This window comes from Salvelinus fontinalis, chromosome 28 (assembly GCF_029448725.1).
Source record: "Salvelinus fontinalis isolate EN_2023a chromosome 28, ASM2944872v1, whole genome shotgun sequence".
Classification (NCBI taxonomy): Eukaryota; Metazoa; Chordata; class Actinopteri; order Salmoniformes; family Salmonidae; genus Salvelinus; species Salvelinus fontinalis.
In genome coordinates, this window is record NC_074692.1 from 9,753,753 (window position 1) to 9,779,038 (window position 25,286).

At 41.8% G+C, this 25,286-nt stretch overlaps 1 protein-coding gene across 1 annotated transcript; it reads right to left on the reverse strand.

The window, feature by feature from the left end:
- Nucleotides 1-941: 941 nt before the first annotated feature.
- On the reverse strand, nt 942-25,230 carry LOC129826088 (zinc finger protein 462-like). Its single transcript, XM_055886406.1, has 11 exons — nt 24,764-25,230; nt 11,939-12,007; nt 5,783-11,736; nt 5,360-5,640; nt 5,045-5,163; nt 4,355-4,507; nt 3,855-4,086; nt 3,436-3,572; nt 3,027-3,253; nt 1,500-2,472; nt 942-1,365 (listed from the first exon to the last, which is right to left on the reverse strand). Exons 2-11 carry the CDS (start codon nt 11,946-11,948, stop codon nt 1,238-1,240), a joined length of 8,214 nt encoding a protein of 2,737 aa, XP_055742381.1. The 5' UTR covers nt 11,949-12,007; nt 24,764-25,230; the 3' UTR covers nt 942-1,237.
- Between the last annotated feature and the right edge of the window lie 56 nt (nt 25,231-25,286).

The following is a 25,286-nucleotide window of genomic DNA, read 5'->3' on the forward strand; positions in this document are numbered from 1 at the left end:
GAGCCTTTTTCTAAAATGTTTTATGAGTTGGGAGGGATCTTATACCATTCTTCCTTTCAGAATCCTTCCAGATCCTTGATATCCTTTGTCTGCGCTTATGGACTGCCCTCTTAAATTCAAACCACAGGTTTTCAATGTGTTTCAAGTCCAGACACAGATGGCCATTTCAAAATGTGGATTTTGATGTGTGCTTGCAGTTCTTGTCTTGCTGGACGATCCATGTGGCCAAGTTTCAGCCTCCTAGCAGAGGCAACCAGGTTTTTGGCAGAGGCAATCCTGGTAATAGTTAAAGTTCATGATGCCGTTGACCTTAACATGGGCCCCAGGACCAGCGGAAGAAAAATAGCCCAATAACATCAAAGATCCAACTCCATATTTTACAGTAGGTATGGGGTTATTTTCTGCTCATGCATTCTAATTGGACACCAAACCCACCACTGGGGTTTGTGGCCAAAGAGCTACATTTTCATGTTATCCAACAAATGTAAACACCTGGAGTCTGCTAAACAGCATTGTCACTTAGATTGGAACCGGTGGTTTGGTCCGATGAGAATACATGAGCAGAAAATAACCCCATACCTACTGTAAAATATGGTGGTATATCATTGCTGTTATGGGGCGGGCTTTTTTGCTTCCACTGAAAAAAATATTGACTTGTTTCTGAGCAATTGTACTGTATTAAAATATACATCTCCCCTTTTTTTTTTTTGCATACAATATTGCTCAGTATTTGAATTATTTCTTTTATACTCATTTTTGCTAATCCTTAACAAGGGTGTCAATCATTTCAGACCCCATTGTATTTACAAAAAAACACCACCTCTTTCTCTAGATGAGACTAGGATTTTTTCATTGCTTTGTCCTCAGGAACAGTTCAGGAACAGCTAATATCCTTAAAACAAGGAAGAGTTTTCACAAATGAAATATCTATAAAACAATAGTTCTAGGATAGTCATTTATTACAAAAATGTTAAAAGACAACAGGATGAAAATATTAAGAAAGCACCAAAACTAATTCGTTGGAAATGTGAACAGCTGTCATTCTGGGATAAGACTTTTTGTCCTTTACAACAATAGCTGCAGTGTCTCTTCAGTCAAGACTAGTTACAGGTGGAAACCATATGCAACCGTTTCAATTGAAATTCACATTATCTCCTTGCTGTTAAAATCAGCATTTCTAAGCAGCAACACCCTCAAAAAGTCAGCACATCCTTATCAGTTGCACCGACACACCGAGTTACAAGCCATGGCGCATCACATGTCGTTCCAGGTCAGTGCTGTTCATGAGAATTCGGCCACAGAGCTTGCAAGAAAGCGCATTTTCATTTCTGGTCGATGGAATTATCCTCAGGGTAGCGGAGGCATCTATACTCAGGGTAGTGGAGGCATAGAATAGGAATGATAATAGAATAAGTAGCAGAGTTAAACACCTGACAGGGAACCAGAAACAGTTTGATCAATTGGATGTCAATAGTTTCATCATTTCAAAATGTACATACCTTTTGGTGCAGATGTGTTGCCATTTTCATGATCTTGCTTATCGTCACTCATGGGGTTTTCTTCAGACTTTTCGTCCTCTACAGACCCTTGCTCCTGTTTCGTATTGCACTCAGGTTTCAGACTGTCATTCTTCACCACCACCTCATGTTCCTGTTTCTCACTAGGATTCCTGTGTGTTTCCTCTTTGCCCTCTTCATTTTCAAGCACTGGCATTTCATGATAGTTGCAGGCTTCATTTTTAAGCACTGGCATCTCATGATATTGGTTGTTTTGTTCTCCTATGTCCATCTCTCCAGGTTCTCGGTTCTCTTCCTCAAAGTCCATAAATTGTTCCTCTACCATCTCCTTATCCTCATGCTCGAGCTCCCCATGGCATTCTTCATATTGTTCCTCCTTGTTCTCCTCACAACTAAAATCATGGCTCTCATGGAATTCACTGCTTTGGTCACTGTTCTCTGACACCTCATTATCTCCATCTTTGTTCACCTCATCTTGTTGCCCTTGGTTCTCTTCACAGTCCATGGATTTTTCTTCTATGTTTCCTTTGTTCTCATATCCTTGAAATTCATATTTTTGGGGGGCAATGTTCTCCCCATTTTTCTCCAACCCTTTTTCCTCAATGGTATCCCCTTCTTCAAGCCCTTGAGTTTCTTTAAGTCTTCTGTTAGTTTCTTCCTGGTCTTTCTCTTCTTCTTTTCCTAGCTTCTCTATGTTCTCTCCCTCCTCCAGCACCTGCTGCTTCTCACTATGTCTGTGGTTGGTTTCATCCTTCTCTTTGTTCCTTAGCTTGTCAGTGTTCTCCCCCTCTTCCTCCAGCCCTAGTTTCTCACCATGTTCATTTATTTCTTCTTTGTCTTCTTCATTTCCTAATTCCTGGTCACATTTCTTCTCCTTTTCTCGGTTGACTCTTCCCAGTCTGGTCTCCAGTTCCTCCAGATGGACCTGTCCCACCAGCTCATGGTTCCTCACGACCTACAAGAGAACAACACAAGTCAAAAGACATTTACATCAGATATAGAAGGACAAATGACTCAACAGAGAAGAGTTTACTATAGACCAAACTTTCAGAATTAGCATTAATAAAACAATGTGTAAGAATACTACTAGTTGTGACCTTTGATTGGCTATTTGTCAACATAACCACTGTCCATGTGTAGAGACACAGGCTCATCCAGAAACAACCCTGATCACAAAGGTACTGTGCAGCTCTGATGGGAGTGCAGGTGTAAGCAATACAACAGAAATACCCCCTAGTCTTTGAGGAAAAGTTGCGCAGCGGTCTAAGGCACTGCATCTCAGTGCAAGAGGCGTCACTACAGTCCCTGGTTCGAGTCCAGGCTGTATCACATCCGGCCGTGATTGGGAGTCCCATAGGGCGGCGCACAATTGGCCCAGCATCGTACGGGTTTGGCCATCATTGTAAATAAGAATTTGTTCTTAACTGACCTGCCTAGTTAAACAAAAAAACAAGTGGATACACAACCATATTGCTTACACCTCTCAGATCCTAAGGGTAGAATACTAACCTGGTGCTTATCGCATAGGTGTGCCTCCAACTCGCTCAGCTGTGTGAAGTCAAAGTAGCACAGTCTGCATTTGTAGGGCTTGATATCGTCGTGCTTAATGAGCATGTGCAGATGCAGCTTCTCGTCACTGGAACTGGTGAAGGTGCACTTGTGGCAGCGGAACACGAGGCCCTGGAGATATCGCGATAGCCTTGGACGACACACCTCTATCGGGGCCACCGGCTCCTCTGTTGTAACATGTAATAAAAACCAGGATCAGCAGCATAGAGTCGGGTTTGATACTGATAAGTATCCAACAGAATAAACGGTAGACAGACAGATTAAGTGTCTAGTGAGTGTCATGGATGTATAAAGCATCATTTTGTATAGTCAATGGCATTTATTGTATTAATACCACAAAAATACCTACCACGATGGAGGATGATGTGGTCGATCATGCAGTTTTTGTTTTTGGTATGGTAAAGACAGAGAGGGCAGCGTAGGTCCTTGGGAGCTTCTGTTGCGCTACTGGCATGTGCCGTCTCTACGTGTATATCCAACTTCTTCCTAATGTAAGCATTCAAAGAAAAACGTGTTACACTCATTTGGCAATACAGCATATTGAGGCTTAATAATTTAAAAAAATGATGACCAAGAAGTGATCCTTTAAAGAGGGAGTTCATTTATCAACCTTTGTCGTCACAGGTGCTACTTGTTCAATCACTTCAATTAGTTTCTATAATCTTAGATATCCATAGCAGGAATGTGTATACTAAAGCCCCAACTATGACCCAGCAAAGTCAAGCATTGGCATTTGAGCAGATTCTACCACTGAAAATAATATATTACCTGAAGCCCGTGAAAAAGGAGCAGTCCTTGCACCTCACCAGCCTTTTCCCATTGTGCCGATTTATGTAGTGCCGGCGCATACTCTTGATGTGTGTTGAGGTGTAGATACAAAATTCACAGATGAATAACGCATCTTCAGTGGCCTGTTGGGCTGGATGTCTGGAGGCCTGAGCCACCTGCCTGTAGTGGTTGAGCTGCCGCTGGACATCTGGGGGTTCCAAGTACACTGGTTCTGTAATGGAAAGTACACGGGATATTAGTACCACCATTATATTCAATCACTCAGCAGATGCCTTCTCTGATTTAAAGAAAAGGTAGGGGAGGTGTGCTCATAACAAAATACTTGAGGGGTCAATACGCAAAACGTTATGCGTTTTTCAAAAATATTGATTGTCTTGTCTGTATGCTGCACAACACATTTGATAATTTATAGTTAAGGTTCTTAATCATGAAGTTTAATCATTAAAATTCAAATAATGAATGTACAGGGGAGCACTTGCTTTCAGTGAAGTCTGTTTCCTCAGAATCATCAGACATGTGATTGCCTTCCTGAGGTTCTGGCAGGTTAGGGGCCTCTTCATTGGCCCCCAGGGTGTGTTCCCTGTCCTGGCTACCGGTCACGGAGGAAGGAAGGTTCTTGGATGGGTACTCAGCTACTCCAGCAAGACAGATTAAAAAAGGAAACAGGTTTTAAAATGTTTTCCACAGGTTTTGCCATTTCAATTTACATTTTATACAGTATCAAATTCTGTCAAATTTACAGATAGATATTTTTTGAATCTTTAAAATGTAGTGACAAATCAAATCAAATTGTATTGGTCACATACACATATTTAGCAGATGTTATTGCGGGTGTAGTGTAATGCTTGTGTTCCTAGCTCCAACAGTGCAGTAGTATCTAACAATACACAAATCTAAAAGTAAAATAATGGAATTAAGAAATACATAAATATTAGGACGAGCAATGTTGGAGTGGCACTGACTAAATACAGTAGAATAGAGTGCAGTATATACATATGAGATGAGTAAAGCAGTATGTAAACATTATTAAAGTGACTAGTGTTCCATTATTAAAGTGGCCAGTGATTCTATGTCTATGTATATAGGGCAGCAGCCTCTAAGGTGCAGGGATGAGTAGCCGGGTGGTAGCCGGCTAGTGACAGTGTGTTATATTAGTAAGGCTGCCTCACCACCATGTACTTTGAGCAGATGGTTCTTCAAGAGGCTCAAGATGGTAGTTCTGTACCGACAGAGCCCACAATGGAAGGGTTTGATGGTCCCGGGGCGATGTCTAATATGGCGGTCAAACCTGAGGAGACATTTGCAGACAAGCAGTCATTTCACAAATTGATTTATTCAGATGTTTAAGCAAATCTTTATGGTTCTATAGAAACAAGAAAGAATCTTGTATTGTGGTACCTAATAAAGTAACATTACAAGATAGAATCAATCACATACTATCAATACTCTCCTCTGATGTAAATATACAATATATTTCCTCTTACATCTGCTTCTGTTGATGTGGTACGTTGTCCAGCCGTTTGAGCGCTGCCGTAGCTGCATGGCTCCGCTCGTGTGAGCGTAAACCTTTCAAAGACATGAAAGTTCGCCCACAGTGCTTGCACTCCTCTCCTGCTGACCCCCCCTCTGGTTCTGTCGTCGACGGGACAGGGGAAGGGGACCCCATTGGACCCATCCCTGTTGCAACAGATTCCACCTTTGTCACAATCCAATGACTGTCCGATTCCGCTGCCGTCAGAACATCGGGCAGTTCTTGTCTTTCATGCTGAAAGACAAAGAAATTATTACGGTTGAGAATCACATATGGGAAAAGACAGATGTATTTTCCCAACGTTGTACAGTACTACCATCTGTCAAATAATCACAAGCCCAAAGGTTTACAGTTTACTGCATTATGTGCCACTTACCGTAACAGACTTGGTCTTTATTGGTGGCTCACTAAGGTGTCGTTTCCTCTTCTGTCCATTTTCCAGCGTCTGAAACTCCTCATTATGATGGTCGAGATGGGAGCCGAGGTCCGCACTGCCCTGGATTTGGAGGTTACAGTATCCACATCTGTAGAACTCCGTGCCAATCTCTGAAGTCTTTGAAAGTATAGTGAAGTCCCGTTTGAAATCTTCATTGTGGAAATTGGTGTAGTGGATACTTAGCAGGAGATTTGAATTGAAGAATAATTTCACACATTTCTTGCATTCAACTGGACGCAATACACTGCCTTTCTCACATTGTGGATCAAATAACTTGCAGACAGGTTTCTGTTGCCCGTGACGATTTCTGGGCTTGGGGGGAGAGTGCAGTGTGTTAATCGGTCGGTGTTCGCTAGATTTCTGCATGCTGTGAGAGACTCCTGGATGGCAAATTACATAATGGGAGACCATGCCTTTTTCACTAAGACATTGGAAAAAACAGAGAGAACAGTTTCTCTTCTCACCAGGTGATTTGGGTTCCTGACTCAAAGAAGCCTTATGGTGTGGTGAGGTTGGAGGAATGCGGTGAGGTCTGAATGCTGGAACAAAGTGGTTGTTGAAAGCGGCATTGTCATGTTGCCTCCTATAGTGGGCTGCAAGGTACTTACAAATCAAAGTCGTATACGAGCACAGTGCACACTTGTAGGAAAACTCTTTGTCCTCAATTGGAGCCACTGTACTGTGGTTAATGCGAAGATGGCGGGCAAGACCCTTTTTAGTGGTGCAAAAGTACTTGCAAAGGTGGCACTTGACTATGACGGATTTCCTATTTTTTAAAATGGCAGCTTGGGCAATTGAGGTCTGGGAGCCTCTATATTTGGAGAGCAGCTGTTTTTTAATGGCAGCGGATTGTTTCAAGGTCGGTTTGAACATATTGGAGGCAGATCGTTTGTGATCCATCTCATAGTGAGCTTTCAACTTCTTGAATTTTGCATGGATGACTGGACACATATTGCACTGGAAGCCTGCCAATCCTATCTTCTTACCCAATCGGACTTTCACACATTCATCTGGGTCACTGAAGTGTACAATTTCTTGTTCAAGTCTCTCAGTTCTGGCTTTGGTGGCTGGATGCCTCATCTGGCAGTGAGTTAGAACACCATGAGCGCGAGAGTTCACATACGGACAGATTGAACACTTGAATACCAGAGTCCCATCACCTGTACTAGATTCAGGTTCCTTTTCACAAGCTGATGGATCATATTCTGGATGTTTCTTTCCACAATGAGTTAACATACCATGGAGGGTGTTGAACTCTCCGGAACAGACAGGGCACCTACATCGCTGGCTTGGCTTTGAGGTTTCATGAACATCAGGCTGTTCATGGACCTTCATATCATATTCTGGATGTTTCTTTCCACAATGAGTAAACATACCATGGAGGGTGTTGAACTCTCCTGAACAGACAGGGCATATATGTGTCTCGCTTGACCTCGAGGTTTCAGGAACAGCTTGTTCTTCATGGACCCCTGGCTCTTGGGTCTGCCTACTACTAATGACATCTAACACAGATCCATCTTCCTTGACAGACCATGGATGAACTACACGGTAGTGGCTGCCGATACCCCCCATTGAAGTAGCCTTAAAGGAACATGCTCGGCATGGATAGACTTTTGTGTCACCTTCTCCGGACTGAAAAGATGGGGAGGTCTTCGGAACTTCCCCAAACCTGAGGGTAATATTTTCATGTTTAACACTGCGCTCTGTGTTAGGCTTAATTTTTTTAGATCGAGAAGTCTTAGGGCCAACATGTAACCTCAGGATGATGGACTCAAGTCCAGTATTTTTATCTGGATGACGTTGCCGGTAGTGCCGGAGGAGTCCCTTCGCTTCAGTGTGTGAACAAACACACCACTCGCAATGATAACCTGCTTGTAAATGGCCATCTTGGTAAGCCCAACGCATAATTGTTGTGATTGGGGCTTTCTCTTGGTGGTTATTCCTCAGATGCCTTTTCAAAAGATATATATGGGGAGTTATATAAGAGCATTTGCGGCATTTTAAGGACCTGAGCGGTGCAGCTTTCTGCGTGCGAGATTGTGAAGCTTTCATGGAGGACTTTTTAGGTTGTTGGGCTATTACTTTTTTGGGGGGGCTGCGAACAATGGTAGTATACCGGACAACTTGATCCGCAGTAGCCGGCAGATCACTATGTCTTAATTTCTGATGATTCAAAACACCCCTAACTGTGGGATTGTCATAGTCACAATGCTGGCAGTAAAACAACTTCCCCTCTTCTTCTTGGGATGAGTTAAGTGTGTCTTCTCGTACTGACTGGGATTTGCCCATAACCGTAGCAGTATATTCAAGGATTTGCTTAGCAGTTAGTTTCATATCAAGGTGTCTTTTCCTTTGATGATTCAAAACCCCTACCACTGTTTGATTGCTATAGTTGCAAATCTGACAGAAAAACATGTCTTCAACCTCGTCCTTCAAAAGAGGACGAGACAAGATGTGAGGAGAGTTGGGTGAGTGGACTGCTTTTGACTGAGATTGTTTGGTTTGCCCTTGAACCACAACAGTATGCCTTAAGATCTGCGCAGCGTTTGTTTCGAGATCACCATGCATTTTATTTTGATGATTCAAAATCCCCCTTACTGTAGAATTGCTATAGTCACAATACTGGCAGAAGAACTTCTCTAATTCTTCTTGGAAAATCTCAGACGTTAAGAATGATGAGTGAGGTGATTTGCCAGATTGGGCCAAAATCATTGCAGCAGTATATTCAAGAATTTGTTTATGAGTTGCCTTAAGATCAGGGTGTCTTTTCCTTTGATGATCCATAACCCCACTCATGGTTGGATTGCTATAGTTGCAAAGCTGACAGAATAACACAGCCTCTTCTGTCACAAGAGGAAGAGGTAAGATGTGAGAAGAGTTCATTGAGTTGACTCTTTTAGACTCTTCTGATGTTTTCATTTGTCCTCGAACCTCAGCAGTATGCCTGAAGATGTCATCAGGAGTTGTTTTGAGTTGACCGTGTCTTCTCTTCTGATGATTAAAAATCCCGCTCATTAAGGGATCTCCATAGTTGCAAAACTGGCAGAAAAACAAGTTACCTGCCTCATTCCCAACATCAGATCTGAGGAGAGAGGAGTTAGGGGCCCCAAATCCAGCAGACTGAGATGTAGATTGTTGACTACGAAGCTCAGATGTATATTGAAGAATCTGATTAGTGGATATCTGAAGACAGCGATGTCTTAATTTCTGATGATTCAAAACCCCTGCAACACTGGGGTTGCCATAGTTGCAGTACTGGCAAAAAAATAAGTCAGCTACCTCATTCTCAACAGTGGATTTTAAAGAGGAGTTAGATGAGTCAAATCCAGTAAACTGAGGCTTTTCACATTGACCATGAACCTCAGCAGTATGTTTGACGACATTATCAGCAGCCACCTTGAGATGACTATGAGATGACATCTGATGATTCAAAACCACTCTCGCATTGTGGCTGCTACGAATCACAGCAGTATGTTTGATTATACTTTCAGCAGTTGACTTACGAGTACTGTGTCTTAACTTCTGATGATTCATAATGCCTCTCACTGTGGGGTTGCAATAGTCACAAAACTGGCAGAAATATGGACTCTCAACATCTGCCTGTGAAACATTGGATATGGGAGGGGATGTGTTCAGAGACTTAACTTCTGGAAGTTTGAATGGCTTTAAAACGTCTTCCTGTGCAACATCATTTTGGAGGGGAGTGCTAGGTGAGACTATTACGATGCCCTGTGATGTTTTACATTGACTTCGAACCTCAGCAGTATGGAGGTGTATCTGCTCAACAGAAGCCTTGAGATCACGGTGTCTTGACCTTTGGTGATTCAACACCCCCCTCACTGTGAGGTTGCCATAGTTGCAATCCTGGCAGAAAAACATGTTCTCTGCATCTTCCTGTGTAACATCTGGTCTGGAGAGGGAAATGTTGGGGGACTTAACTTCTGGGAGTTTGAATGGCTCCAAAACCATATTTTCAGGAGACACCTGTGTTTCCTCCTTAGGTTTCCTGGAAGTGGCAAGAGATGCTTGTTTTATGCTGTCAATTGTCAATCCTGCCTTCGGATGGCTTTTTTGGTAGTGGACAAGCATGACAACCACTGACTTATTGCTGAATACACAATGTTTGCAGTGGTACAGTTCCACATCCACTCCCATGGAAGCGGAAAATGCTTTTGAGGGTGTATGGGTGATATTAACAGTTTCTTTATGTGTGGTCGGAGACTTCTCAGGAGAGACAACCTCTGCATTCTTTAGGCTGGAGGTTTGCCCTAAATGTTGTGATTTAGAGGGTTCATGTTCAGAGGGCTTGGTAGTAAAACTGCAGTACATTAAGGGATTGCTCATTTTCAGTTTTGGATGCTTGTTTCTGTAATGGGGTTTCAAGTACTTGCCATTAGAAATTGTGAATGGGCAGGCAAAGCACTTGTACACCAGATCAAGCTGATCTGATCGCATCATAAACACATTTGGAGCTTCTGGGTGATGATCCCTATAGTGCTGCTTAAGTTCATCAGGGGCGGCAAATTCAACAGGACACTCCAAGCAACGGAAGGTGGCAGACCAATCATCTGGATTCATGATGTACTGAAAGTCATACCTGATGTAAGGGTGCATTCTCTGGTAATGGGTGCTCACACTGCGAGATGACTTGTGACTGTAGTCACAGTGTTTGCAAAGATAAAGTTGTTTTGGGTTGTCCCTGCTTTCTCCATTTGCCAACTGATCTTCCATTTCATTTCCTGAGGCATCTAGTTCAGTTCTCCAGGCATTTCCCTCCTCTTCATCCTCGCTAACCTCAAAGGTGAAAGCAGTGCCCCCTGATAGCTTACTTTGGATGACTGTACTTTCGGGGCTTGTTTTGATATTTTTCTTAGCGGGACTTAAAGGGGTGTCATCATGCGTTCTCTTCTTAGTCGTTTTAGCTAATGGCGCTGTCAGTGACATTCCATTATACGTTTCAGGTTTGAGATTCCGCTGTTCGGTCACCGTTTTGTCCAGCAGACTTGACCCCATGCTGTAAAAAAGGTAACTGTGCTTACTTCGCTGGTGAGTGTGAAGATCTTCCAACCAAGTCGCAGAGAAGTTGCAGAGCGAGCAGCAGTGAGAGCCCATCTGTTCACTTTCTGAATTAAATCTCTCGTCAGTTACTTTAGAAACACCTTTACCATCGTCTTGGTCATAGCTATGGAAAGGCGCATCTGACATGACGGTCACATCACGCGTACGTGATGGCCTTGGGAGGGTGGACATCTTCAGTTGCAAGGAATTTAAAGATGACTCACGTTCTGAACTTCCAGGTACGACTCTGAATTTAGAACAATTTCCTGAGGATCCCACTTGAGTTTGCAGGTTCTTCAACAATAAGCTAGAGCTAGGAATGTTTATGGTTTTTAAGGTAGACTTGGAATTCACTCTCCCCACGTCCCTTTTTTTGCGTTGGAGTGCTGACACATTTTTGTGATTCTTCTTACCTGGAAGTGACACTTTGGCATTGAGAAGCTTGCCCCTTAAATAGCGTCTCTGTGTTTTCAAGGTGCCGCCCTTACCAGGACCCCTCACCGGCACCTTGTGATATGTTTTTTCATGTTTGATAATAACTGTCCAACTGGAAGACGTAAACACACAATGCCGGCAAGAGAAATCCTTTTTTGAACTGTTGTAGCGAGTGCTACTGTGAGGTGGCGTGGAACTCTCTGAGGGAGTAGAACTCCCTTCACTTTGTGAAGGATCCACATCAACGCCATGCACCTTCTTCATGTGTTCAAGGAGGAAATACTTTGATTTGAAGAGGAGGACACAATGGTTACACTGGAATGACTGACTTAGAGACATGGATTGTTGAGAGCCTGGTTGACCTTGGGTCATTTGGTCAGACTTGTCGAGGCGTCCGGAATCTGTGGGAGTATAAAATATCTTAATAATGATTGAAAATACTATACAACTGCAGAATAAAAATGTGTATCATCAGATATTAATGACTAAATGTGCCATGCACCTAAGCATTACCAGACCAACTAAGCAGCTAAAAACATCAGGTGATAAAGTTCACCATTCTCCTGTTTACAACTTGTATTATGGTATAAGAACAAGTCATACCTTCCGCCATCTCCCCTGGCTCTGTGAGATTCTTGATCCCAGAGAATCACTGACAAACAGGAGAGAAACCTGTTGGGCAGCATAATAATTTAATAACAGTAACCAGGTTTCCATCCAAACATTTTTAAATGAATTACCGAGAAATGGTGCTGGAAACGCCTTTATGCGCAAATATTGATAAAATAATCATCATATTGAAGTAAACTTGGAGTCAAGTGATGACATGTGTGGTCCTCCCACTACGACTCGGGAAAGCATGCAGTTTATTAGGCTACAGATTAAATCAATTGATATGAAAATGCACTATGATGAGCTTGATGCTCCTTTCCAATTAATATTGAGTGTCTTATTCTGGTGACATGATAGATGCTTGGCTGCTGTTTGACAAATAAAAATAATCTCACTCTCATCTATAATAATCTCATGTACAGGATGAAATATTATTTTTCCGCACATCAAGCTACACAGAATACCCCATCATGACAAAGCAAAAACAGGTTATTTAAAATTTTAGCAAATATACTTAACATAAAAAATTTATTAAAATATTACATTTACATAAGTATTCAGACCCTTTACTCAAATCAAACTTTATTGTACTTTGTTGAAGCACCTTTGGCAGAGATTACAGACTCGAGTCTTCTTGGGTATGATGCCACAAGCTTGGCACACCTGTATTTGGGGAGTTTCTCCCATTCTTCTCTGCAGATCCTCTCAAGCTCTGTCAGGTTGAATGGGGAGCGTCGCTGCACAGCTATTTTCAGGTCTCTCCGTAGATGTTCGATCAGGTTCAAATGCAGGCTCTGGCTAGGCAACTCAAGGACATTCAGAGATTTGTCCCGAAGCCTCCTAGAGCTGGCCGTCCGAACAAATTGAGCAACCGGGCAAGAAGGGCCCATGACCATTCTGACAGAACTACAGCGTTCCTTGACTGAGATGCGAGAACCTGTCAGAAGGAAAAGCACTTCAACAATCTAGGCTTTGTGGGATAGTGGCCAGACGGAAGCACATGACAGCACACCTGGAGTTTTGCAAAAGTGCACGTGAAAGACAGAGCATAAGACAAAAGATTCCATGGTCTGATGAGACAAATTGAACTCTTTGGCCTGAATGCAAAGCACTATGTCTGGAGAAAATCATGCACAGCTCATCACCCAACTAATACCATTCCTACCATGAAGCATGGTGGAGGCTTTTCAGGTGATGCTTTTCAGAAGCAGGGACTGGGAGACTGGTAAGGATAGAGGGAACAATGAATGGAGCCAAATACAGGCAAATCCTTGATGAGAACCTGCTTGAGAGCACACACATCCTTAGACTGGGGTGAAGATTAATGTTCCAACAGGACAATGACCCCAAGCATACAGCCAAAGCAATGCTGGAATGGCTTCAGAACAAGAATGTGAAAGTCCTTGAGTGTCCCAGCCAAAGCCCAGACTTGAATCCCATCGAAAATCTGTGGAAAGACTGTTCACAGCCGCTCACCATCTAACGGAACAGTGCTTGAGAAAATCTGCAAGGAAGTATGGGAGAAAATCCCCAAATCCAGATGTGCAAAGTTGATAGACATACCCAAGACGACTCAAAGTTGTAATCACTGCTAAAGGTGCTTCTACAAAGTATTGACTCTGGGGTGTGAATACTTGCATAAATTTCATATATCTGCATTTCATTTTCAATAAATTTGCTACAATTTCTAAATGCATGTTTTCACTTTGTCATTATGGGGTATTGTGTGTAGATGGGAGAGAGAAAAATCTATTTTAATCCATTTTGAATGTGGAATAAGTCAAAGGGTATGAATACTTTCCGAAGGCACTGTACATAGCTACACCATTGGTTCACCCCTCATAACCAGCCTGGACAGCCACTAGTGGTCTCTATTTACCCGTCTTTTGACGGATCCCCTATCGTATCGTCTGGACGCACATTGTACATCAGCTCGCACAACTAGTGGTTAGAGCGTTGGGCCAGTAACCGAAAGGTTGCTGGATCGAATCCCTGAGCTGACAAGGTAAAAATCTGTCGTTCTGCCCCTGAACAAGGCAGTTAACCCACTGTTCCTAGGCTGTCATTGTAAATAATAATTTCTTCTTAACTGACTTGTCTAGTTAAATAAAGGTCAAATAAAAAATAAGCTCAATCGGCGAGCTGGTACATTAAACATGCTGCATTCAGACTGCAGTGGCGTCAGTTTCCGCCTTTAAAAAGGTAAACCGTAACTGTAGACTTGCAATCATTGCGCTAGTTAGCCCTGGCTTGCGAAACTACCGCTAACTTCCTTCATACTGCACGCAGAGACATAAAAATGGTATCCATGAGTTCATCGGACTCTGGGTAAATAAAACAAAAACGCCAGAATCTAGCAGTATTATCCCTTTAAAACTTACTTGTGGGCTGCACCACCAGTCAGTGATAGTAGCAGGGATAAAAATACAGCCATTTGACAAGACCATCATTGTCAACTTTTTATTTTCTTCCTCGATGTAACTACAAATGTAAACGTTTAATCCATGTTTTTTCCCCCCTTCTTAAAAGCACATGGATGCAAGTGAAACGGTAAGCAAAAACATGGAATTTGGTCATATGTGAAAACGTGCCTTTTGGATTTTGTGTAAGGTCACCTGCATTACGCAATGGCGGCACTCCACTTGTTAGAACAAGGAAGTAAACCTTGAAGGTTTTAGAATCTCCCCCTGGTGGACAAGTTGACCTGTTTAACAAATGTGATTGGAGGGTTGCTATATTGTGTTAGATCTGTAATAGGTTGATTTGTTATTGGATATAATCATGCTGCTCAGCTGGTGGTACTTAGCATAATGGATCATTTTGCCAGGTTTACCTGAGAAAAGCTTTCAGCTAGCCATTTTAGACCAAAGGCCTAAACCTTGGGTCTAAGCAAAAGTTTGCGAGTATGCAATCCGCAGTAAGGGAAACAGCACCACTGTCCGTATCCCCACCGCTGTTATTGTTTTGTTGACGAAGCAGGGGTGAGGAGCGTTGCGCAAGGTGGCGCATTTTTTTTGCAATCCACATTATGCTGTTCTATCGCGCGTACAAAATGACCAAAGGACAAAAAAAAACTGTGTTCGTTGTTTGCAGTAACGTCTTTGTTATTGTAATATCGCAAACAGACATAGCAGTTTCACCATTAAGGATTCCAGCTTTAAAGTTGGTAAAGGAGGAAACCACAGTCTAAATACTCTATGAAAGTCCTGCATAGTTCCTGGATCATGTCCCTTGCTGTGCAGCGATATGCTTGTTACTAGCTAGTAGCTCCAAACAATGCAGTAAAATGTCAAAGTACAAAAAACAACCCAAAAACAACCCAAATAGCACAGTAACAGTAATCCAAATGCAAACTATACGTATGTAAACTGGAAGAATTTACGCAAGATATACAAAGAATGATATGAACAGCAGTAAATATAACAGTGAGCCATGTCAAGAATCCAGTATATAAATAAATGTGGTGTGTATAAACAGTTTAACTAAAATATAAAGTACAAGTAGAAATATTATACCGAAGAAAAATATGAAGCCCAACATGTAAAGTGTTGGTCCCATGTTTCATAAGCCAAATTAAAATATACCAGACATTTTCCATACGCACAAAAAGCGTCTCTCTCTCAAATTTGTTTACATCCCTGTTAGAGAGCATTTCTCCTTTGCCAAGATAATCTATCCACCTGACAGGTGTGGCATATCAAGAAGCTGATTAAGCAGCATGATCATTACACAGGTGCACCTTGTGCTTGGGACAATAAAAGGCAGCTCTAAAATGTGCAGTTGTCACAAAACAACTACAGAGGGTAGTGCGTACGGCCCAGTACATCACTGGGGCCAAGCTTCCTGCCATCCCAACCTGACAGTCAAAGATTCCAGTCACCCAAGTCATAGACTGTTCTCTCTGCTACCGCACGGCAAGCGGTACCGGAGCGCCAAGTCTAGGTCCAAAAGGCTCCTTAACAGCATCTACCCCCAAGCCATAAGACTGCTGAATCAAATGGCCACCCAGACTATTTGCATTGACCCCCCCCCCCCACGCTGCTTCTCACTGTTTATTATCTATGCATAGTCACTTTACCCCTACCTACATGTTAAAATTACCTCAACTAACCTGTACCCGTGCACATTGACTCGGTACCCCCCCTCATTGTTATTTTATTATGTTCGTTTTTTTCCTCTTTTCTTTAATTTATTTAGTAAATATTTTCTTAACTGCATTGTTGGTTAAGGGCTTGTAAAGTAAGCATTTCACGGTAAAGTCTACACCTGTTGTATTTGGAGCATTTGACAATTAAATTATATTTGACAATGCCACAAGTTGAAGGAGTGGGCAATTGGGAATGCAGACTGCAGGAATGTCCATCATAGCTGTTGACAGATCATTTAATGTTAATTTCTCTACCATAAGCCGTCTCCAATGTTGTTTTAAAGAATTTGGCTGTACGTCCAACCGGCCTCACAACCACAGAGCAGCCCAGGACCTCTACATCCGGCTTCTTTACCTGAGGGATCGTCTGAGATCAGCCAGGCAGCTTATGAAATTGAGGATTATTTATGTCTGTGATAAAGCCCTTTTGTAGGGAAAAACGAGTTCTGATTGGCTGGGCCTGGCTCCCCAGTGGGTGGGCCTATGATTTTAAGCAAGAGACATCTAAGCCTCCCCTAACCCGGATGATGCTGGGCCAATTGTGCGCCACCCCATGGGGCTCCCGGTCACGGCCGGCGGTGAAACAGCCTAGGATCGAACAAGAGACTGTAGTGGCACCTCAGCACTGCGATGCAGTGCCTCTCGGAATGCTTAGATGTCTCAAGTTGAGGGAGAGTGCAATTGGCATTCAGGAATGTTCGCCAGAGCTGTTGCGAGAAAATGTAATTTTAATTTCTCTACCATAACCTGCCTCCAACATTGTTTTAGAGAATTTGGCAGTACGTCCAGTCGGCCTGACAACCGCAGACCACGTGTATGGAGTCGTGTGGGCGAGCGGTTTGCTGATGTCAACATTGTGAACAAAGTGCCCCATGGTGGCAGTGGGGTTATGGGCAGGCATAAGCTATGGATAACGAACACAATTGCATTTAATCGATGGCAATTTGAATTCAAAGAGATACCTTGACAAGATCCTGAAGCCCTTTTAATTGTTTTATGTATCTGTGACCAACAGATGTATATCTGTATTTTCAGTCACGTGAAATCCATAGATTAGTGAATGAATTTTAATTGACTGATTTCCTTATATGAACTGCACTCACTAAAATCTTAAGAAATTGTTGCATGTTGCGTTTATATTTTGGTTTAGTATATATGTCCTACAGTACGTCACACATGTATTATACACACCTCAACCTTACGTAGCAGGCGTAAAAGAAACACCTGAAACTAGATCCCTTACATACTGGTCTTGACGAGGATAAAAACTGCCGTGGGGGGGGGGGGGGGGGGGGGGGGGGTTCTCTTCTACACTGTTCAACCAATCCAGTAAATGTGGAAGAGGAGTTAAGATGGAGTGTATCCTTGTTAACATCCAAAAGCGGAAGTTGTGTCACAGGCTCTCTTTCCATTTCCCCTGAAAACCGGAACATCCGGATGCTGGGGACTCGGCGAGGCTAAGACACCCTCGGAGAGTGGGTGAATGAGATTTAAACGAACACACATTGAAAACTTATTTAGCTTCAGCTATTCAAGCACAACAGATGCATGGCAGTGCCTCTGTTAAAGTCTAATAACAAAATAAACAAGGGCAACTTATAGGCAGTCGAAGGTATAATCATCATGTTGGCCATTTTGGATTCAGAATGGGCATAAGCGTTGTACACAATTCAGAAAAAAAGCCTACAAAATGCATATTTACATGTGATTTAACCTTCAAATGGTAATATGACAGCCATATTGGATTTGAGGCAAAACCCATGGTGAACCCAAAGAGAGTCTGTGGTGGTCCCGGTCTTAATTACAAGAGTAGGGCCTAAAGATACAAAATCCTTCAAGGAACCTTGGACCCCCCCAAAAAATTGAATTCCGAAGCCTGAGCCCACTTGTTTTCCATCGAGCTGATTACAATAGACTCATCATTTAAAAAAAACATGCTGGCAAAACCGGTACCGCGCGTGCGTCCGCCATCGTGCGCATGTTGACTTTGTCTATCCCGACCAGACGCGACCAGGACACGCAGGTTGAAATATCAAAAAAAAATCTGAACCAACTATATACATTTGGGGACAAGTCGAAACACATATGTGACATTCATTCATGGACATTTAGCTAGCTAGCTTGCTGTTACTAGCTAATTTGCCCTGGAATATAAACATTGGGTTGTTATTTTATTTGAAATGTACAAGGTCCTATTTTTTGCTGGATCTTTGTATTATACCGACCCATTTTAAGCCACACAAAATCGTGTGTTCTCTACAATTAATCCACAAATAAAAGGGAGAAACCTAGTTGGTTTCTAGTAATCTCTCCTACTTCAGTCTTCTTCATCTGTGGATTTTATATGGCGGTTGGCAACAAGCTTTAAGGTGCATTACGGCAACCAACTGGACTGTGGACCCCGTTCATCTCTCAATCACCCCCGTGGGTATATGCTTCTAAAAACCAATGAGGAGATGGGAGAGACGGGACTTGCAGCACTACAAGCGTCTAAAATAGAGCCAAGTTGTATTTTAGCGCCCGGCTACGCAGACAGGGATGCCAACTGGTGAGAGTTGCACTGAAACTTGCAAAAAAAATCCCTGCTAGGGGGAAATGCAGGTTTTAACCAATTAAACAACAAAGAATATGATCTACATGATCAGTCTGCGTGTGTAAAATAAAAAGTGGTTGATGTGAACCTAACTCACAGCTAAAAAATGTAAAGAAAGCAATCCAATGTTATTTGTTGTCTAGACTTTACTGCGAATTACACTCTTGAGAAAAAACAACACACTAATATTGCAGTTAGCCATGACAGCCTTTATAATAGAACGCTTGTGACCACACACACACATCTAAATATTGCACTTAGGAAAAAAACATCTTAAAGTAGAAATAGAATGAAACAGACAGGCATTCTATTTTTGCTCTATTATAGCATTGATCAAGTGCACAGGGCTACATGTGTGCAAAAATAACATTCACTGAGTAAAACATGTTATAATCCCCCCTCACTCACCCACACGTGTTACTGCCAAATTCAACACAACAAAATCAATATCTTTGGGATACACTGCACATTATTACATTGTACACTTTCTGCCTGTGGACATCTGTTCTACAATGTGGCAGCAGTGCATGATACCGTTTGTTGGCATAATTGATCTCTTTCATGCAGAGTACACCTGGCATACCCCTTTTTATCCACTATTGAAAAAGTGAGAAAGTGTGTGGTGTTCCTTTCACCTCTATAGTGGCATCCAGCTTAAGCCAGGCCCAGCTCCAGCTACACTTGTTTAACAAGCAACACCTCATTTTCACCTAAGTCTCTCATTCTGAAAGTTAATCACATACTGTAAAGGGAAAACATTAGTTAACTAGCTAACCACTATCTGTTAACATTTCACAGATTACCAGGGTCCAGTAAGCGACCAAAGCGTTATAACTTGAGGAACGGCAAGGAGTCGTATACCAGTTAACACTATAGCGAATTGGTTAGGTTACTAATGTTAGCTCATCTGATGTTCTAATGTTAGCTGTCTGTCTTTAATAGCCAGCTAATTTTCATGAACTCAATAAATTGATCAGACAAGTTGGCTAATGTTGCTCAACATTTCTCTGGCTAGCTAACGGAGAATTCGATCCAGCCAGCAAGATTCATAACACTACTTGTTCCTCCACACTTTTTCCCCTCACCTCAAACTTTCCAAATGCCAGTTATTTTTCAGTTACAGCTCATGAAGTTCGTTCAGGGGACGCGCTGCTGTAAGTTAACTGGCAAGCTGCCTTTCCAGAGCGCATGCTGATGCTGTAAACAAGTTGGTTGTCTCTTCTCACTTCAGTCGCGTGCTGCATTCTGTTATGTGAAGGATTGGTGCCTTGAAACAGCCAGTATCGCGCCAAAGCCCCCCCTCTCATCGGATCTACACGAATCACGTAGTTCACCTATTTTGGATTGAAAACAGCGAATTTCGCCAAAAGGTGACTAGTTTGCATCCCTGTCAGACGTCCGTTGAAGCACGCAAGACGTTTGGATGTTATGATTGAATAACATGTAGGGGTACATTTATTTGGCTATGCTCGTGCACGCAACGCGGACGGTGTGGTGTGCATGTAACAGTATGTATTTTTTGTCAGGGAGGCTCATACAGCACAGAATGAAAGCAAATTTGACTTGGAAAGTTGTCTATTAATCAGCTACCAAAAAGTAAAGCTTACATTCATAAATATTCATAGTTTAAAATGTCTTCCTATTGTATCTCTGTGTTTACAGGTATACATTTCCAAGATGCATTAAAACATCCTAATGCTGTTTGTTTATGTATGTAGGGCAGACAACTGACTACTTGTATTCCACATTTTTGCTACAGTATATCAGAGCTTCCACTATTGGGTTACATGAGCTTATTCAGAGCACACTGACCCATCCCCTTTCCAGCCAGGCATTATTCTGCATTTTGAGTTTAAGGGGTGTGCCACAATATCTTTAAATGTAACCATGTTTGCAGTGAACTATTTTTACCCAACCATCCATTTCATAAATCGGAGACATTAGGAATGTGAAAACCATATTTTGCTTATCCATTCCCAGTGCGCCTCTACAGGGTGCTGTTGGAGAGATGCATTGCTGAGACGCTCCACCAACGTTCAATCAAATAAATCATGTAGCAGATATAGGATATGGTAGAAAGAGTATGTGGCCTTTTCTGTAGCCTACAGGCAGAGATAAAATGTATGACAATGTAATGAGATGGACACTAGTGATGCACCGACATGACATTTTTGGCCGATAACGATATCTGATATTTCCTTGCCAGAAAAACGATAACCGATGTTTAAAATGTTAGCGGCCTTTTAAGAATTCTAGTACAGTTAAACAGTTAACACACATGGACGTAGGGGTCTAAGAGGCGTCACTATAGTCCCTGGTTCGAATCCAGGCTGTATCACATCCGGCCGTGATTGGGAGTCCCATAGGGCGGCGCACAATTGGCACAGTGTCGTTCGGGTTTGGCCGGGGTAGGCCGTCATTGTAAATAAGAATTTGTTCTTTATCTGACTTGCCTAGTTAAATAAAGGTTACGCACACACACACACACAAACACCACACTGACCATAAAGTTATTTTGTTGGCATTTTTACATATGTCCCTATTACCAGTAAAACATAATCAAAACCTATTTCTTTCACTTACTTGCGGTGCTGTTTCGTTGTTCATATGTTTCATTCTCAACTAGGATTTCTATGGAACGCCGTTTGGGTCTTTGCATGTCAAAAAAGATACCAAATAACACTATTTAACGTGTCACATAAGCTTGTTGACAAAACAGGACCTGAATATGACTGCACGTCACATAATAATTTAATGCGTTCATTAATTTTAAAAGTAGTTATTACACATTGATTACACTATCACTCGTATTTCATGTCACAACGATTCATCGATACGTATGCTATGATGCTGGTAAAGTTGTCTCGTGCGCCTACAGTGCTGGTCATTAAAAAAAAGCTAGCTATCTTATGGATGCAAACAATGTTCTTCCCCAAAAACATAGCAAAACGACAATCTGTTTCAGTAGCTATAGTTAGCTAGCTAACTACATAGCTAGGTGTCATCATCTAAAATAACCCTCATTTATATGACAGTTTTAATTTGATTAATGGTGGTCGGAACCATCTTTGTGAAGCTAGCCAAAATAAGGATTATTCACAATAGTGGACTTTGCGGTTTGCCTTCAAAATAAAAGTATGACATTGACAGTGATGCAAATGTATACATATAGTAGAAGTATGCCTTAATTTAATAGCTAAATGAGGTTGGGATGTTGTTATATAGAATCAACAAAAGACAATAATTTGTTAATTTGACAAATATCTGTTGAAATCACACTGGATGTATTATACTTCAGAATTGTATTGGGGCCATACTTATTTTAGAGTACAGCCTTACCTATGGATTGTGGATCAATTACATGGTGTTTCAGTCTACTCCGTGACACCCGGAGAACATTAGCATTGTAGCTCTTATTGCGGGACTCAAACAACTGAAATGAGACACATTTATTGTCCACCTATGTGTATTGAACAGTATTCTAGAAGAAAACAATACTGCGTGGATGTTTTGGAGTCTGATAACTCCGAGGAGAATGTTGGGGGGAAAATATATTGGGTATTGAGTAGACTGTTACCACATTTCATTGATCCCCAATCCTAAGGTAAAGCTGTACAGTGCAATATGAATGTCAATACACACAATAGGCTGACTGGGGAGGTGATTTCACACAGTCCAGCAATAAAAGCTACAACGCTAAAATTTGCATAAACTCTTCACAGTTGTGTTCTGTGGGTGTCACGGAGTAGACTGATACCCCATTTCATTGCTTCACATTTCAACCTTGTTTAACATTATCTAGTCTAAATATGGCATGATTTCACCAATTGTAACCTTCTGCATCACTTTCAAATAGGTACTTTTATTTTGAAGGAAAACCGCAAATTCCACTATTGTGCCTAATCCTTATTGTGGCTTGCTTCACAACACATAACCCAGTCAGATCGAGCTTCACCAGCCAGATGAAGCTAGCTGGCTGCTTATAACTTTTGCTTTGGGCAACAGGGTTAAGTAGCTGCCTAGCTATTGATTTTAATGAACTGAAGTTCAGTTTCAATAGGCGAACAACAAGTGGCTACCTAGCAAATACTTACAAGGATTCCTAAATCATTGCTAAGAATAGTGAAAATGACTGCAGTTTCTACTGGTCATTGTTTTTTTGAGGCTGGTTGTATTTGCGCTAGCTAGATACCAAGCTAAAGCCAGCTAGCTACCCCAGAAGTTGTGGTTGAACAAATAATGCTTTATTACCAATAATGCTTTATTATTGTAAACACATCGTTCGTGGCCGGTGTTTGCAGACTTTTTTGTACAGCTTTGACAGTGCTACTGATAGTTTTTGTGGCGCTTGCCTTGCACGTGCAAATTCAGAACACACAACATTCTATAATAGATCTGTGTTATTTGACCCGTCAAATTATATGCTTATTTGACGTGTATCTTTTTTGGCACGCAAAGATCCAAACGGCGTTCCATAGTATGTCATGAAGCTAATAGCAGTGGCACTATTACTGTGTAACTCCGGTTGGGAAACATCTGAACAATAGCGCACTTGGTAACGTTAGTGTGTACCGGTGCTCAACCAGTTGCGAAAGCCAACATCACCCACGACAGAGAACGGTTGATTGTCAAGGGCAATGAATTCCATTATCTTGGCGTTAATGAATTTCGCCTTTGAGTTGTCTCGCTGAAATTTTGTTACTCTTTCAAATGACTGCTCGACTTGTTGACTGCTTGATTCACACAGCAGACATTGTGGGCTAGGTAAGGAATGCTGTGTTGCAGGTGTAGCGCAAAATCTTACATGGCGTCATAACGTCATGTACCTACGTTATATAGGTATGCACATCAGCTTTGACATTGGTTTTTCACATCAGCGTTAAACTAGACATCGGGCCGATACCGATGTTGGCATTTTTAGCTAATATCGTCCAATTCCGATGTGTTCACCGATATATTGTGCATCCCTAATGAACACCTTTTAAACCATGCAAGTTTCTCTGACCAAATAGCCTAACCTAAATGGTGCCCAATCCAACAAAAACAAATGTGTTGTCATGTAACAAACTATCCTAAAAAAATTACCCTAAAAGCAGGCCAGGTCAAAGTAAAATGGAGACTATGGAATGGACAATCACAACTGCTGTCCAGGAGTTTCACCCCATTGTCATAATCAGTGGTTTAAAGTTAGTCAATTTTTGACAAGCTGTTATAGCAAAAAATAAAACACTTCTGCACTTCCTGCTGTGTAAACATGTTGCAAATAAAGTCATGATAACTCCTGATAAAGATGGGTAGCTGATATTCAGAGCTTAAATAGCCAAACGGATCAGTCACAGGAATCTGGACTAATAAAGCCAATGCAACAGCCTGCTTTACAAATGGTGGGCCTACCACATGGATGGGCATTCATACAATTCTATTGTGGGCTGATATGGTAGGCTACACCCCAGTAAGCACTGGCCGATGCCTTTTGGACGTCTTTTTTTTGTGCAGTCCGGACCGGCCTTGATTTCCACATCCACTAGTTTTTGGTCCGGTCCAAATCTGAACCAATCATAGACATCTATGTTTGGTTCAGATTTTTTAACGGTCTAGACCAGCCTTGATTTGACCCAAACATAGCGTCTATAAATTACGTCCTTTCAACTTACATTCAACCCAAAAATGAGCCTGATTTCAACATTAGGAAAATATGTAGACTGGCGTTAACAGTTCAGCAGACGATAGTGTATCCGTTAAGTAAATAGCGACCATTAGCGGCTGGCTGGAAAACAACATACTGCAAACTCCGATAACTCACTGCAGAGATTTACCAAAAATCACTTGCTGCATTTGTTATAAGATGATCCGACTAACTGTTTGGCCACCCAATTAAGTTTACAACATATTTGTCCCAGCCCTAACGTTAGGTGACTTGTCGAAGAAGAATTAACAAGGGGCGTGGAATCTGAACCCCTCTTTATTTGATCCACCATAGAAATCTGAAATTGTTTAGCATGCAAATAGTTACACGTTACAAAACGTGGCATAATTTACCAAAACGTTAACGCAATAGATTGAATAGCCTACTTACACGTTTATACAGAGAAAATGGGCGCCTCAGAATGTTTTGAGTCCTCAATGTGCTAGCTAGCTTCGTAGATGTTCGTCGCCATTTTCTTCCCGCTCCTACAACAACCTCATGTGTCTTCTTACGTCTGCGGACCAAGCTACACTGGTGACCAGTAGCTAGAGCTAGAGACTACAAAGAACTCTGCAGTCAAGCAAGAGACATGGTGGCGGTGCAATACAAAAAAAAAATCTGGCAATTGCCGCTAAAGCACATCCCATACTGTCTCTGATGGGCCCTCGTGCATACTGATTTATTTTGAAATTAAGTCTACTGAACATACACTGTACCTATAAATTGTAGCCACTTTAACTAAGACTTGCACGTGATAAGACTTGCATCTTTCGTATTTTCAAAAATAAAGTTTAATTCATGTAGACAGCCTAAAATCTACTATCGACAAATGTATTCGTTTCCACTTGGCTTTTAAGTGTCAACCACGAATATGACCATAAAACATTTAGCTGCGCCAAAATTGGTGGTGTTT

What these genes read in the sequence shown, in the direction of transcription:
- LOC129826088 (XM_055886406.1), bottom strand. An exon ending in TAAAGACCAAGTCTGTTACG is followed by an intron (nt 5,641 to 5,782) that starts GTAAGTGGCACA and finishes TTTGTCTTTCAG; the next exon opens with CATGAAAGACAAGAACTGCC. An exon ending in GGAAACAGACTTCACTGAAA is followed by an intron (nt 4,087 to 4,354) that starts GCAAGTGCTCCC and finishes TTTCCATTACAG; the next exon opens with AACCAGTGTACTTGGAACCC.